This window comes from Cheilinus undulatus, linkage group 11 (assembly GCF_018320785.1).
Source record: "Cheilinus undulatus linkage group 11, ASM1832078v1, whole genome shotgun sequence".
Taxonomy (NCBI): Eukaryota; Metazoa; Chordata; class Actinopteri; order Labriformes; family Labridae; genus Cheilinus; species Cheilinus undulatus.
The window spans coordinates 42,519-58,528 of NC_054875.1; the positions used below are offsets into that span (position 1 = coordinate 42,519).

General features: G+C 47.8%; 1 protein-coding gene across 1 annotated transcript; it reads left to right on the top strand.

Annotated features, from left to right (window-relative positions):
• The first annotated feature begins 3,278 nt into the window (after positions 1-3,278).
• On the top strand, positions 3,279-7,331 carry LOC121517038 (mucin-1-like). Its single transcript, XM_041798539.1, has 3 exons — positions 3,279-3,308; positions 3,914-5,233; positions 5,475-7,331. Exons 1-3 carry the CDS (start codon positions 3,279-3,281, stop codon positions 7,329-7,331), a joined length of 3,207 nt encoding a protein of 1,068 aa, XP_041654473.1.
• The last annotated feature ends 8,679 nt before the right edge of the window (positions 7,332-16,010 follow it).

Consider the following 16,010-nt stretch of genomic DNA (forward strand, 5'->3'; position numbering starts at 1 on the left):
TAAATATGAATTACTTACATAATATATGCCTAAAAAATTAACAGAATTATATATATATATATATATATATATATATATATATATATATATATATATAGCAATTAAGTACATACACATAATAAAACAGATAAAAATCGTATTCATGATAAATGCTCCATTGCAGAGATTAACAGGTTCTGATTTACTGGGATGATGAGAGCAGTCCATTTAAATATCCTGACAGTGATATGATCATAGATTTAATCTCTATGTGATTTATGCTGAGCAACAGCTGGTTGAAGGGGACCAAATCCAGAGATCAGCTGATCTGGTTCACTTTTACCAGCTGTAGCAAAACATTGGCCGACGGGGAGGTCTTCTGCACTGAATTAGAATAACGATGGCCCTGGAGAGGAGGACCAATGAGAGAGAATGAATCAGAAATATTAATGTATTGATCCAGGTACATCAAAATAAGAGTTAATATACACACAATCATAAAGGACACACATCAAACTACAAAAATATAACAGAAACATTGATATGATCCAAACAGAGGATTAACTTTAAACAGAACACATTCTAAAGGAACAACATTTTTAAAAAAGGGTTAAAAATGAATTTTGGTTAGTGAAAGACAGAAGAGATGAGGATGTTGTAACAGCTTGTTACAACCTGCTTGTAGGGGAAAAGGAAAGTAACATTAAACCCGGATTTGAAAAGGTTAGAGTTTTTCATTAACAAAGTAAGATTGTTTTTTTACAAATGTACAAAGGTGAGGCTACTAACATCTGAATTAGTGCTGTACGAAAGTGGAAAAGGAGAACAAAAGAGACTCTAACCTAGAGTTATTGAAACTTACTGAGTTTTTACCAAAAGAAGAGAAAACAAAAACCGGACTACTCTAACCTTAAGGAAATACAATAACAGCACTAACAAACATAAAACTGTGTATAACAATAACTAGTTTTTCTACCAAAATCACAGAATCTAGCTGTCTTCTGGTTTGCCAACTTCTTATATCTTGTGCGGCGCGCTCTCTTCTGATTGGTGGAATAGGCTGTAGGACATCCATGCCATTCAGGCTTCCTCCTCCTGGATGGAAACACTGAATGAGCTCCTGTAGAGCTGCAGTGGCACTCACACCAGAACACTCACACACACTCAAAGAGAGGGAGGTAAAGTCCTCAGAATACGGCAGCGGCCTTAACACAGCTTTTCTGAAGATAGTTAGTATTCTCATGGACCTACAGATATACACACAAAACAATCCTGCGGAAATATGGTACGTATTACCTTATGGTACATGAAAAGAACACTGTGGACGCTAGTCATGAGGAGATAATAGTTCGCTCTCCTAGACCATAAATCAGTCATGCTGTATCTGAACAGGCCTGATTTTGCCATCCTTAAAGGAACCAATAATTCTACAATCAACAAACAGGAAGAATACAATAAACTAACAGGAAATGTACCATAAACTAACAGGAAGTGTAGCACTGACTTCAACTAAATTTGTGAGTCAACTGTGCTCAGGAGCGATGGTTTGTCTGAAGGAATTGTTCTCTAAAGCAATCAGAAAAAAAGCTTGAACATCCTGATCAGTGTGTTGTGTTTGTTAATGTTTGTGTATATTGTTTTGTTTGAGTAGTTCTCTCTCTCTCACTTTCTCTATCTCTCGGGGGGGGGGTGGGGGTGGGGTGGGGGGAGCTGAGTGTTGTGTGTCAGTTAAAGGCATGGTCGTCAGTGGGGGGTAGTAACAGCTAAATATTTGACGATCAGCTGGCTGCTGGTTGGGTCTCTATGCTTGGGGTTGACCTGCTTATGCTGCAGTCCACTGCAGACCCCCCCCCCCCACACACACACTACTCACAGCCCACATTCAGCAGCTGACTCAGCAGTACAATGGCTCCTGATTGGCTGATCAGACAGCAGACGATAGCGTAAGAGGAGCTGCTCCAAGATAAACTCTTCTGTTGGAGAGAAATGCTGCCTGACCTTCTGAGAGTCTGAATCAGTGTGTGTGTGTGTGTGTGTGTGTGGGTGGGTGGGGGTGGGTGGTGGTGGGGGGTTAATGGGTCGGACGTGCTCTTGTCCAGAACTTTAGCTCATTAATGATCCACATGGTCAGTGTGTGTTTAAGTGTTGTATGTTAATGTGTGTTTAGGATTTTAGACTGATGACTCCACTCTCCTGTTTACAGCGTTGAACAGTTGAACCTCTGTGAACTGAGCAGCTCAAATAAGACCGTCAATCTGCACAACAGCTAGAACATTAGAAAGGTCATGCTTTCAACAACCAGTCAGAGCCTCCCAGCCCAGAGAGGAAGTCTGACAAAGATTCAAATGGTCACTGGTCGCATCACAAAAAGCAGCTCTAGGACTAACCAGGAGAAAGCCACCAGTGATGGGAGATCTCTGACCACAAGGTTCTGTTTTGCATGAATACTCTACAGACTCTACAGACTCTGACCACATCCCTCTCAGGAAATGGATGTTAAAATGTTACGTACACTTTTATCCAAATTTAAGGATCTGACTGGAATTTGAACCATCAGTCTCCCAGAAAAGGCCTGAAAAAGGTGATTTTTGCATAATATGTCCCCTTTATATGACAGACAACACGGGACCATGGAACCTGTGTTTATGAACTTGTTATTGTGAGTCATTTTTCCAGCACTTTATCTGCATTTTACCGATGCTCTTTCTGAATGATTGTCTGTTTGAACTTATTGTTGTAATCTGTCACTGAAACGTATTTTTTATGACGTGCTGCTGACCTCTTGGCCAGGTCACCCTTGTAAAAGAGATCTCGATGGGTCTTTATCTGGTTAAATAAAAATAAAATGAAATGGTTCAAACCAGCTTTGGCATCCTGGGTATTCTGATAAAGGACATTCAAAATGTGGATCATCCAGATTTTTACAGTTCTAACTAAAGTAGAATGTAGAAACAGTTTAAAAAGGTTAAAAAAAATCAAAACTTTATGTGAAAGTGTCTTATAGAGTATTTATCTGCAGAGACAAACGCTGTAATGCTACATGACCACTTCCTGTTAGAGTCTATGAGAGAGTTTGACTAAAGAGACGGGCTGATGTCAGAGACAGGTCTTCTGTTGGCTACAATATTTGACATAATTACTGAATCTTGGATATCTCTGGCAAAGTTAGGAGATCTCTCATTATATGGAGTAAAGACACTTCTACAGAGTGAGGAAGAATTAAGACATCCTCTGCTATGGTGCAGCCCTCATGGTGCAGATGTGTCTAACATCAAAAACAACAAAAATCCCTGAGAAACATGAGCAAGAGAATCACAGCAGTGAGAAAGGTACAACATCTAAATGCATGTATATACATGCCGTGATGTCTGGTGTTGTCTTCTTGGGTGTGTGTGTGAATGAGTAATGACACACTCCTGGGCTCAGAGTGTGGAGGTTTCTAAAAGGAACCCTGAATAAACAGACCGGTTCATCTTATTGGATAGATATGTGTTCCTCTCATATGTATATTCAACTAAAAAATTCACTAGCTATCTTCATTACGAATAATTTGAATTTATAAACTCACCAGGAGGCCGCCATGTTCTGGTCTGCGCTGGAGCTGTGATGTAACAGAGCCAAAGCGCTCCTCACCATTCATATCCAGTTACCATTTTTCAGATGGTTTTGCTGCCATAACAGCTTTCATACCACACACCAGTTTGCTGTGTTTGTCTCCCTGCTGTCAAATCTCTGTCATTCCTACTACTATTACCTCTATAAACCTTCAGTTTATGAACTCAAATTACTCTGAATGCAGATATTTAGAGGGTTTTTCAGTTCAATATACATGTAAGAGATACAAATTCCTATCCAAAACGATAAACTGGTCTGGTCTCACCTCACCACAACCACTCCCACCTCATCACAACCACTCCCACCTCATCACAACCAGTCCCAACTCATCACAACCACTCCCACCTCACTACAACCACTCCCACCTCACCACGACTACTCCCACCTCATCACAACCACTCCCACCTCATCACAACCACTCCCACCTCACTACAACCACTCCCACCTCACCACGACTACTCCCACCTCATCACAACCACTCCAACCTCACCTCAAGCACTCCCACCTCATCACAACCACTCCCACCTCAGCACGACCACTCCCACCTCACCACGACTACTCCCACCTCATCACAACCACTCCAACCTCACCTCAAGCACTCCCACCTCATCACAACCACTCCCACCTCACTACAACCACTCCCACCTCACCACGACTACTCCCACCTCAGCACGACCACTCCCACCTCACCACGACTACTCCCACCTCACCACAACCACTCCCACCTCATCACAACCACTCCCACCTTACCACAACCACTCCCACCTCACCACAACCACTCCCACCTCACCACGACTACTCCCACCTCACCACGACCACACCCACCTCACCACGACTACTCCCACCTCACCTCAAGCACCCACCTCACCACGACTACTCCAACCTCATCACGACCACTCCCACCTCACCACAAGCACTCCCACCTCACCTCAAGCACTCCCACCTCATCACAACCACTCCCACCTCACTACAACCACTCCCACCTCTGTCCTCCACCTCAGCCCGACCCTCCCACCTCTCACCACAACCACTCCCACCTCATCACAACCACTCCCACCTTACCACAACCACTCCCACCTCACCACAACCACTCCCACCTCACCACGACTACTCCCACCTCAGCACGACCACTCCCACCTCACCACGACTACTCCCACCTCACCTCAAGCACCCACCTCACCACGACTACTCCAACCTCATCACGACCACTCCCACCTCACCACAAGCACTCCCACCTCACCTCAAGCACTCCCACCTTACCACAACCACTCCCACCTCATCACAACCACTCCCACCTCACCACGACCACTCCCACCTCATCACGACCACTCCCACCTCATCACAACCACTCCCACCTCAGCACGACCACTCCCACCTCACTCCAACCACTTCCACCTCAGCACGACCACTCCCACCTCATCACAACCCCTCCCACCTCAGTACGACCACTCCCTCCTCACTCCAACCACTTCCACCTCAGCACGACCACTCCCACCTCATCACAACCACTCCCACCTCAGCACGACCACTCCCTCCTCACTCCAACCACTTCCACCTCAGCACGACCACTCCCACCTCACTCCAACCACTTCCACCTCAGCACGACCACTCCCACCTCACTACAACCACTTCCACCTCAGCACGACCACTCCCTCCTCACTCCAACCACTTCCACCTCAGCACGACCACTCCCACCTCACTACAACCACTTCCACCTCATCACAACCACTCCCACCTTACCACAACCACTCCCACCTCATCACAACCACTCCCACCTCACCACGACCACTCCCACCTCACCACGACCACTCCCACCTCATCACAACCACTCCCACCTCATCACGACCACTCCCACCTCATCACAACCACTCCCACCTCAGCACGACCACTCCCACCTCACTACGACCACTCCCACCTCATCACAACCAATCCCACCTCATCACAACCCCTCCCACCTCACCACGACCACTCCCACCTCACCACGACCACTCCCACCTAATCACGAACACTCCCACCTCACTACAACCACTCCCACCTCATCACTACACCTCCAACCTCAGCACGACCACTCCCACCTCATCACAACCACTCCCACCTCAGCACGACCACTCCCACCTCACCACGACCACTCCCACCTCACCAAAACCACTCCCACCTCATCACAACCACTCCCACCTCAGCACGACCACTCCCACCTCACCACGACCACTCCCACCTCACCAAAACCACTCCCACCTCACCACGACCACTCCCACCTCACCACGACCACTCCCACCTCAGCACGACCACTCCCACCTCACCAAAACCACTCCCACCTCACCACGACCACTCCCACCTCAGCACGACCACTCCCACCTCACCACAACCACTCCCACCTCATCACAACCACTCTCACCTCATCACAACCACTCCCACCTCACCACGACCACTCCCACCTCATCATGACCACTCCCACCTCATCACAACCACTCCCACCTCAGCACGACCACTCCCACCTCACTACAACCACTTCCACCTCATCACGACCACTCCCACCTCATCACAACCCCTCCCACCTCACCACAACCACTCCCACCTCACTACAACCACTTCCACCTCAGCACGACCACTCCCACCTCACTACAACCACTTCCACCTCATCACAACCACTCCCACCTTACCACAACCACTCCCACCTCATCACAACCACTCCCACCTCACCACGACCACTCCCACCTCACCACGACCACTCCCACCTCATCACGACCACTCCCACCTCATCACAACCACTCCCACCTCAGCACGACCACTCCCACCTCACTACGACCACTCCCACCTCATCACAACCACTCCCACCTCATCACAACCCCTCCCACCTCACCACGACCACTCCCACCTCACCACGACCACTCCCACCTAATCACGAACACTTCCACCTCACTACAACCACTCCTACCTCATCACAACCACTCCCACCTCAGCACGACCACTCCCACCTCACCACGACCACTCCCACCTCACCAAAACCACTCCCACCTCATCACAACCACTCCCACCTCAGCACGACCACTCCCACCTCACCACGACCACTCCCATCTCACAAAAACCACTCCCACCTCACCACAACCACTCCCACCTCACCACGACCACTCCCACCTCAGCACGACCACTCCCACCTCACCACAACCACTCCCACCTCATCACAACCACTCCCACCTCAGCAAGACCACTCCCACCTCAGCACGACCACTCCCACCTCAGCACGACCACTTCCACCTCACCACCACCACTCCCACCTCATCACGACCACTCCCACCTCATCACAACCACTCCCACCTCACCACCACCACTCCCACCTCACCACCACCACTCCCACCTCATCACGACTACTCCCACCTCATCACGACCACTCCCACCTCACCACGACCACTCCCACCTCAGCACGACCACTCCCACCTCACCACCACCACTCTCACCTCAGCACAACCACTCCCACCTCAGCACGACTACTCCCACCTCAGCACAACCACTCCCACCTCAGCACGACTACTCCCACCTCAGCACGACCACTCACACCTCACCTCAAGCACTCAAACCTCATCAGGCCACTCCCACCTCACCACGACCCCGCCTACCTCACCACAACCACTCCCACCTCACCACAACCACTCTGGCCTCATGACATGTCAGATTTTAATTCTGGCCGCCAGAAGCTTCGCCAGATGCAGCAATCTCTCGCAATTCTAACCAGTTTTTAAAACACGTTTTTAAAGTCTTTTTTTTATCCTATTTCTGCTGTTACCCTGTTTATTAATGTGGATGAGGTTGTTAGTGCAACAATGATTTAATCTGGACTTAACTGTGTTTGTTTGTCGTTGCTGCCAACCGACACAGACTTTCATTCACCTGAAGAGCGGGAGTCCATTCGCAGAAACTTTTAAAGTGGCCTCTTTTAAATATGACTATCATGGCTGTGTGCGCAGAATGCAGCCTTACCAGCTCTCAGCTTATGGAGAATCTTTGCCACTTAAAAACAGAGATCCGTCAAAAAGATGAACCCATGGAAGGATTCATCTCCATTGCCACAGCCCAGGCGAAACATATTTCTTTTATGCAGGCCACTGGGCAGCCCGCCTCGCCTTCTAACCTGGTGTCCCAGCTGGTCTCAGCCTCAGCTGCCACCCTTCCATGGGTGGCTACCATGTATCCCGGCGTGGGACAGATCGCGCTGAAGACTCTGCACCCAAAGGGAGCGTCCCTCTGCCCCAGCAGCAGTCAGCGGAGTACCTCCCCTCCACTGCTGCACGTGCGGTGAGGGTCTCTGAATCTCCTGGTGACTCAGAAGTCGGCATAGGAGCCGAAGTTCTTGGCGCCCCTGACCCACAGCTCAACACCAAGGCCTGTGCAGCAGACCTGGATGAGTGTCGCACGCAGCGGCCGGAGGATGGACCCGGTTCCAGGGAGAGCCTCCTCACCACCTTGGCTCTCCCTCTCTAACCACTTCAAGTCCCTGGCAGACGAGGCTGGGGTCCACCGCAACGACTCCGCAGCATTTCCAGCGCCACCTGCGCAGAGGGACCTGGCTCCAGCTGTCGCGGCCTCCAGCTCGGCTTCCTCTCCTTCGCGAGCTGCCAGCGCTGGGCAGCCCACCGCAACTGGGATGATTCGCCGCAGGATCCTGAAGGAGGCGGTCACCAGACGCTCAGGGTGTCCTCCCCGAGCAAACACCTCTCTCTGCTCCCCCTGTGCACCTGCACCCGCCAACTGACCGATTCAGCCTGCGTCAGCACGGACAGAGAGTCCGTCAGCCTGGTGCGACAGAAGCCCCCGCACGTCCCCTCAGCCCCCCCATCCCCCCTACCACCATAATCATTGGAGATTCAATAACCAGGAACATTCGATTTCTCAACTCCATCACCCTGGAGCGACTGTCCCCGTCATCCTGGACAAACTCCTGCACCTCCTCCCCTCACTCCCCCCCCTCTGTCACAAAGATCGTAATTCATGTTGGCACAAATGACACCACCTGCAGGGAATCAGAGCGCACCAAAAAGGATTTTAACTCGCTTTTTAACATTTTAAAGAACACAGGAAAGACTGTTTTTATCTCCGGACCCATACCCACACTCAGCTGCAGGGCGGAGCGCTTCAGCCGCCTATTGGCACTAAACACCTGGTTCCACTCCACCTGCACCACCCACAATTTTATATTTGTTAACAGCTTTGATATTTTCTGGGATCATGAATGTTTATTCACGAATGATGGGATTCATCCTAATTGGCAGGGTAGCCAAATGTTGTCTGCAAACATTTTATATGCCATCCAATCCTCATAGCGTGTTTGACAGCCTGCAGACATCAGTATATGCTCCCAAGGTCAGACCACTCTTCTCCCTTAAAAAAATCTCTGGTCACCTGAGCTCACTGCTCACTTAAACCATTCCTTCCTCAACCCTCCCTACAGTCTCCGACTCCCTCATTCTGGTCCATACCACCATCAGACCTCTGACTCTGACTACCAGTTAAAGATGCAAGGGCAGCATTTAATTCTAATCTAATTTTAGTTAATGATTCTAATGCTAGAGTTTTATTTAAGGTTATAGACTCAATCACCACCCCCTCCTCTTCTCTTTCTCTTTTTGCTGATGCTTCAAACGAGACATGTGAGAAGTTTTTTGTTTCTTTTAACAACAAAGTAAAGGACATCAGGGATAATATCACCCCCCCCCCCAGCCCGTATTTTAAACACAAGTAGAGACATTTTTAATTATTCTAGCAGTTTTGAGCCAGTGTCCTTGTCTTTTTATCTGAAATTTTAGCCAAGATGAAAACAGCTGCGTGCAGTCTCGATTTTATTCCCACCAAATTTTTCAAAGAGGTTTTTTAGCACGGTTTGGCCCAGTATTTTATAATAATCAATAGTTCTTTGGCAGAAGGTGTAGTTCCTTCTGTTTTTAAACATGCTGTGGTCCAACCTTGACCCTTCTGATTTTAATAATTTTAGACCTGTTTTAAAGCTTCAATTTTTATCCAAGGTTTTAGAGAAGGTGGTTTCTACACAGCTTTTATCTTTTATGTCCCACAGTAACCTCTTTGAGAAACTCCAGTCTGGTTTTAGAGCAGGTCTCAGCACTAAAACGGCCCTCCTCAAGGTGACCAATGATTTGTTTTCAGCAGCAGATAGAGGGGAGGGAGCCATTTTAATTCTTTCAGATCTCAATGCAGCTTTTGATACCGTTGATCACAATATTTTATTAGAGCGTCTTAGAAACTGGGTGGGCATCAGGGACTCTGCTCTTAGCTGGTTTTATTCTTATCTTTTAGAGCGAACCTTTAGGTCACCATAGGTAACCACTCCTCCTCTACCTCTACTCTAACCTGTGGAGTACCGTAATGTAGCACAAGTTTACTTTTTATAATTTAATTTAGAGTAAACTCATGAACAACATAAGAAATATTAAGGCTAAATTAACTCAGAAGACTCTAAACTCGAAAAGAGGAAGAAACAAACTGATATCAATATTCAAACTCAAGAGACTCAAATAAGGTTACTCAAAATTCTTGGATTAAAAATTTGAACAAAAGTAAATACACAAATAAAATATTCACAATAACAAAAAAAATACCGAGTCTTTTTTTAAGCTCTTTCTTTCAATGGGGCCAATTAAAATTTCGTTTAAACACTTTTTTAGGTTTCAGTTCATCAATAAAAAAGAAAAGAAACACTTAAAAGTCCTTGGGGTTTTTTCAAAAGTCAACTTAAATAGTTATGAGGGAAAAGGGGATTCATTTGTCCTACCAGCCTGGTAGGTACACATGAGGTGAGGGGGATGATGATGATGAAGACGATGATAATGATGATGATTATGGGTGAGGGGAATGGTGATGATGATTGTCCTGGGTTTAGCTCGCCATCCAAACTCCGGGGGAAAAAAAGCTGGCCAATTCGCGATTATTTGGAAGCTTTACGGCGGTCCTTCGTCAAGTTGATCGGTTCTTCTAGTAGTTCATGTGTTTAAAACATGAGTTTGATTCGTCCCTTTCTCTAATGTCTGTAATGTAATGTTTGTTTTATCAGAGTTTTAGCAGACTGTTCAGTGATCATCCTCTCAGTGTCTCTCTGTGTGTCTGTCTGTGTCTCACTTCCTGTTTAAAAATACCGCACGTGTGCTGCGATTGGCTGAGACATCACGTGAGATTTAAAACGGGATAAAACAGGATTTGACATTCCACTATATAATTATGGCATCTGATTATTAAAACTTTCACAAATAATTGATTACAATTAAAAACATTTTTCCAAAGTTTACAACACATAATTCCAACAATATTACCAATAAGGTTGGTTCTTTTAATCATTTTCATCTTTTAATTCCTTTGTAAAAAAACAAATACTAATCTGGTCATTTTGTGACCTGGGTTACAGCAAGGTTCGGTTTTAGGCCCGATTTTGTTCTCTATTTATGAGCTGCCCCTTGGTCAAATCATTCAGAATCACAGGGTCTCCTTTCACTGCTATGCAGATGACACACAGATAGACCTGCCCCTGAGACCTGAGGACCCAAGAAGCCTAGCTGCTGTTAAAGACTGTCAATGATATCAACTGCTGGATGGCTCAGAACTTTCTTCAACTCAATAACTCAAAATCAGAAATAATACTTTTTAACATTCAAAACTCCACTCAGCTCATACAGTCCAATCTCAGTTCCCTCTCAGAAAACATCAGACCCACAGCCAGAAATCTAGGAGTAATATTTGATTCAGATCTCACTTTTGCCACCCATATCAGTAAAGTTGTCCAGTCATGTTTCTTCCACATCAGAACTATCGGCAAAATAAAATCAATACTCAGCCAGTCAGACCTTGAAAAAGTCATCCATGCACTCATCTTCTCCAGACTCGACTACTGTAACTCTCTTCTCTCCGGCATCAGTCAGAAATCCCTCTCCCGGCTTCAGTTAGTCCAGAATTCAGCAGCTAGGTTTCTAACAGACGACATCACATTACCCCCATTTTAGCATCCTCACACTGGCTCACTGTAAGTCTTAAAATTGATTTAAAATTTTACTTATCACGTTTAAATCACTGAAGAGTCTGGCTCCAAACTACCTGACAGAACTTTTAACCCCCTATGAGCCAGGCCGCAGCCTTGGATCCTCAGGCGGGGGCCTCCTGGTCGTTCCGAGGTCGAGGCTTGAGACTAAAGGTGACAGGGCCTTCTCTGTCAGGGCGCCTCGACTTTGGAACGACCTGCCTAAGGAGATAAGGCATGCAGAATCAGTGACATCTTTTAAATCACTTCTTAAAACTCATTTTTATGGACTTGCTTTCATGTGATGCCGTCTTCTGTGTTTTACTGTGTCCTATTTTTTATCACTTTTCTCTACTTCTCTGTCTAATCTGTCCTTAAAGCCCCTATTTCTGCTTGTCTCAGCTTTGTATAGTATGCTTATTGAATGTTATGTGATATGTCCACTTCTCTTACTTGGTCTTTAGAGCCCCCCCCCCCCCCCTTTACTGCTTTTATTGTTTCCCCCTCTTTTTACAGCTGTATCGGTTTTACCAGACTATTATCATTACCATGATTAACATCTTTTACTGTCTGGAATTTTAATTTTTTATGCTGACTTATTACTCTCTACACATTTCAGCTGTTATTATTCTCCTCCTTACCTTTTGATTTATATTCCTTTTCGTCTCTTCCTAATATTTTAACAGCTTTTACATTTCTGGTCCTTAGGTCTCTTTTATGTAGTTGGTTCCTGTGTTGCCTGGATTGTTCTAGGTTATTCTGGGTTTTTATTCTTGGTCTTTACTTTTATTACATAATGTTTCTTATCTGAGTTTTTATGATGTCCTCCTAAATTGACATCATTTGCTGTGCTGAGAATGTTCAGCTAGTTTGTTGTGAAGTTGGAGTGGCACTGTTGGCTGGGTTTTTCATGGGTTCTTCTGTTGTTGGGGCTTGTCTTTCTTGTGATGTTTTGCTGTTGTGTTTGATTCTTTGTGATTGTGATTCTGCTTATTGTCAAAGCACTTTGTTAACCTCTGCTGTTAAAGGTGCTATACAAATAAAGTTGCTATTATTATAATTATTATGAAGACCACTCTGGCCTCATGATGTCCACTCTGGCCTCAGAAAGAACCACCCTGGCCTCAGGAAGACCAATCTGGCCTCATGTAGACCACTCTGGCCTCATGAAGTCCACTCTGGCCTCATGTAGACCACTCTGGCCTCATGAAGTCCACTCTGGCCTCATGTAGAACACTCTGGCCTCATGTAGACCACTCTGGCCTCACGAAGACCACTCTGGCCTTGTGAAGTCCACTCTGGCCTCATGAAGTCCACTCTGGCCTCATGAAGTCCACTCTGGCCTCATGTAGACCACTCTGGCCTCATGAAGTCCACTCTGGCCTCAAAAAGAAAACTCTGGCCTCAAGGAGTCTACTCTGGCCTCATGAAGTCCACTCTGGCCTCATGAAGTCCACTCTGGCCTCATGAAGTCTACTCTGGCCTCATGTAGACCAGTCTGGCCTCATGAAGACCACTCTGGCCTCAGAAAGAACCACTCTGGCCTCATGAAGTCCACTCTGGCCTCATGAAGTCTACTCTGGCCTCATGTAGACCAGTCTGGCCTCATGAAGACCACTCTGGCCTCAGAAAGAACCACTCTGGCCTCATGAAGTCCACTCTGGCCTCATGAAGTCTACTCTGGCCTCATGTAGACCAGTCTGGCCTCATGAAGACCACTCTGGCCTCAGAAAGAACCACTCTGGCCTCATGAAGTCCACTCTGGCCTCATAAAGAACCACTCTGGCCTCATGAAGTCCACTCTGGCCTCATGATGTCTACTCTGGTCTCAGAAAGAACCACCCTGGCCTCAGGAAGACCAATCTGGCCTCAGAAAGAAAACTCTGGCCTCATGTAGACCACTCTGGCCTCAGAAAGACCACTCTGGCCTCAAAAAGTCCACTCTGGCCTCATAAAGAACCACTCTGGCCTCATGTAGTCCACTCTGGCCTCATGAAGACCACTCTGGCCTCAAAAAAAAAAAAACACTCTGGCCTCATGAAGACCACTCTGGCCTCACGAAGACCACTCTGGCCTCATGATGTCCACTCTGGCCTCATGTAGACCACTCTGGCCTCACGAAGACCACTCTGGCCTCATGATGTCCACTCTGGCCTCAGAAAGAACCACCCTGGCCTCAGGAAGACCAATCTGGCCTCATGTAGACCACTCTGGCCTCATGAAGTCCACTCTGGCCTCATGTAGACCACTCTGGCCTCATGAAGTCCACTCTGGCCTCATGTAGAACACTCTGGCCTCATGTAGAACACTCTGGCCTTGTGAAGTCCACTCTGGCCTCATGAAGTCCACTCTGGCCTCATGAAGTCCACTCTGGCCTCATGAAGACCACTCTGGCCTCAGGAAGACCACTCTGGCCTCATGTAGACCACTCTGGCCTCATGAAGTCCACTCTGGCCTCATGTAGACCACTCTGGCCTCATGAAGTCCACTCTGGCCTCATGTAGAACACTCTGGCCTCATGTAGAACACTCTGGCCTCATGAAGTCCACTCTGGCCTCATGAAGTCCACTCTGGCCTCATGTAGACCACTCTGGCCTCATGAAGTCCACTCTGGCCTCATGTAGAACACTCTGGCCTCATGTAGACCACTCTGGCCTTGTGAAGTCCACTCTGGCCTCATGAAGTCCACTCTGGCCTCATGAAGACCACTCTGGCCTCATGAAGACCACTCTGGCCTCATGAAGACCACTCTGGCCTCAGAAAGACCACTCTGGCCTCATGATGTCCAATCTGGCCTCATGTAAACCACTCTGGCCTCACGAAGACCACTCTGGCCTCATGATGTCCACTCTGGCCTCAGAAAGAACCACCCTGGCCTCAGGAAGACCACTCTGGCCTCATGTAGACCACTCTGGCCTCATGAAGTCCACTCTGGCCTCATGTAGACCACTCTGGCCTCATGAAGTCCACTCTGGCCTCATGTAGAACACTCTGGCCTCATGTAGAACACTCTGGCCTCATGAAGTCCACTCTGGCCTCATGAAGTCCACTCTGGCCTCATGTAGACCACTCTGGCCTCATGAAGTCCACTCTGGCCTCATGTAGAACACTCTGGCCTCATGTAGACCACTCTGGCCTTGTGAAGTCCACTCTGGCCTCATGAAGTCCACTCTGGCCTCATGAAGACCACTCTGGCCTCAGAAAGACCACTCTGGCCTCATGAAGTCCACTCTTGCCTCATAAAGAACCACTCTGGCCTCATGATGTCCACTCTGGCCTCATGTAGTCCACTCTGGCCTCATGAAGACCACTCTGGCCTCATGAAGACCACTCTGGCCTCATGAAGACCACTCTGGCCTCAGAAAGACCACTCTGGCCTCATGATGTCCAATCTGGCCTCATGTAAACCACTCTGGCCTCACGAAGACCACTCTGGCCTCATGATGTCCACTCTGGCCTCAGAAAGAACCACCCTGGCCTCAGGAAGACCACTCTGGCCTCATGTAGACCACTCTGGCCTCATGAAGTCCACTCTGGCCTCATGTAGACCACTCTGGCCTCATGAAGTCCACTCTGGCCTCATGTAGAACACTCTGGCCTCATGTAGAACACTCTGGCCTCATGAAGTCCACTCTGGCCTCATGAAGTCCACTCTGGCCTCATGTAGACCACTCTGGCCTCATGAAGTCCACTCTGGCCTCATGTAGAACACTCTGGCCTCATGTAGACCACTCTGGCCTTGTGAAGTCCACTCTGGCCTCATGAAGTCCACTCTGGCCTCATGAAGACCACTCTGGCCTCATGAAGACCACTCTGGCCTCATGAAGACCACTCTGGCCTCAGAAAGACCACTCTGGCCTCATGAAGTCCACTCTTGCCTCATAAAGAACCACTCTGGCCTCATGATGTCCACTCTGGCCTCATGTAGTCCACTCTGGCCTCATGAAGACCACTCTGGCCTCAAAAAGAACACTCTGGCCTCATGAAGACCACTTGAGGCAGGGCTCCAGGTTCCTTGATCAGTCCTCTGTGAATCAGAGTCCTGAAATATTTATATACAGCAGAGAAGGGGTTAACAGAATAGTTATTTATCATTGGTCAGTGTCACGGAATGATTGAGTGGCTGGGTTTCTCCCTCCTGAGAGACATACTTCTTTACATTCCATAGATTAGTTTAGGTCAATATGGCCATATGAAGAAGTATGGCCCCCAAAAGGGATGGCCCCTTGGCAGGATGGCTCTTAGGCAAGAACGGCCCCAGGCAGGATGGCCCTGATGAAGGTCGGCACCTAGGATAGAATGGCACCATGCAGATTGGCCCTTAGGCAAGAATGGCCCCAGGCAGGATGGCCCCGCAAGAATGGCCCCAGGCAGGATGGCTCTTAGGCAAGAATGGCCCCAGGCA

Coding starts and splice junctions, on each gene's coding strand:
- LOC121517038 (XM_041798539.1), top strand. CDS start 3,279: ATGAGCAAGAGAATCACAGCAGTGAGAAAG. Junction 3,309..3,913: donor GAATCACAGCAGTGAGAAAG/GTACAACATCTA, acceptor CATCACAACCAG/TCCCAACTCATCACAACCAC. Junction 5,234..5,474: donor CTACAACCACTTCCACCTCA/GCACGACCACTC, acceptor CTCCCACCTCAG/CACGACCACTCCCACCTCAC.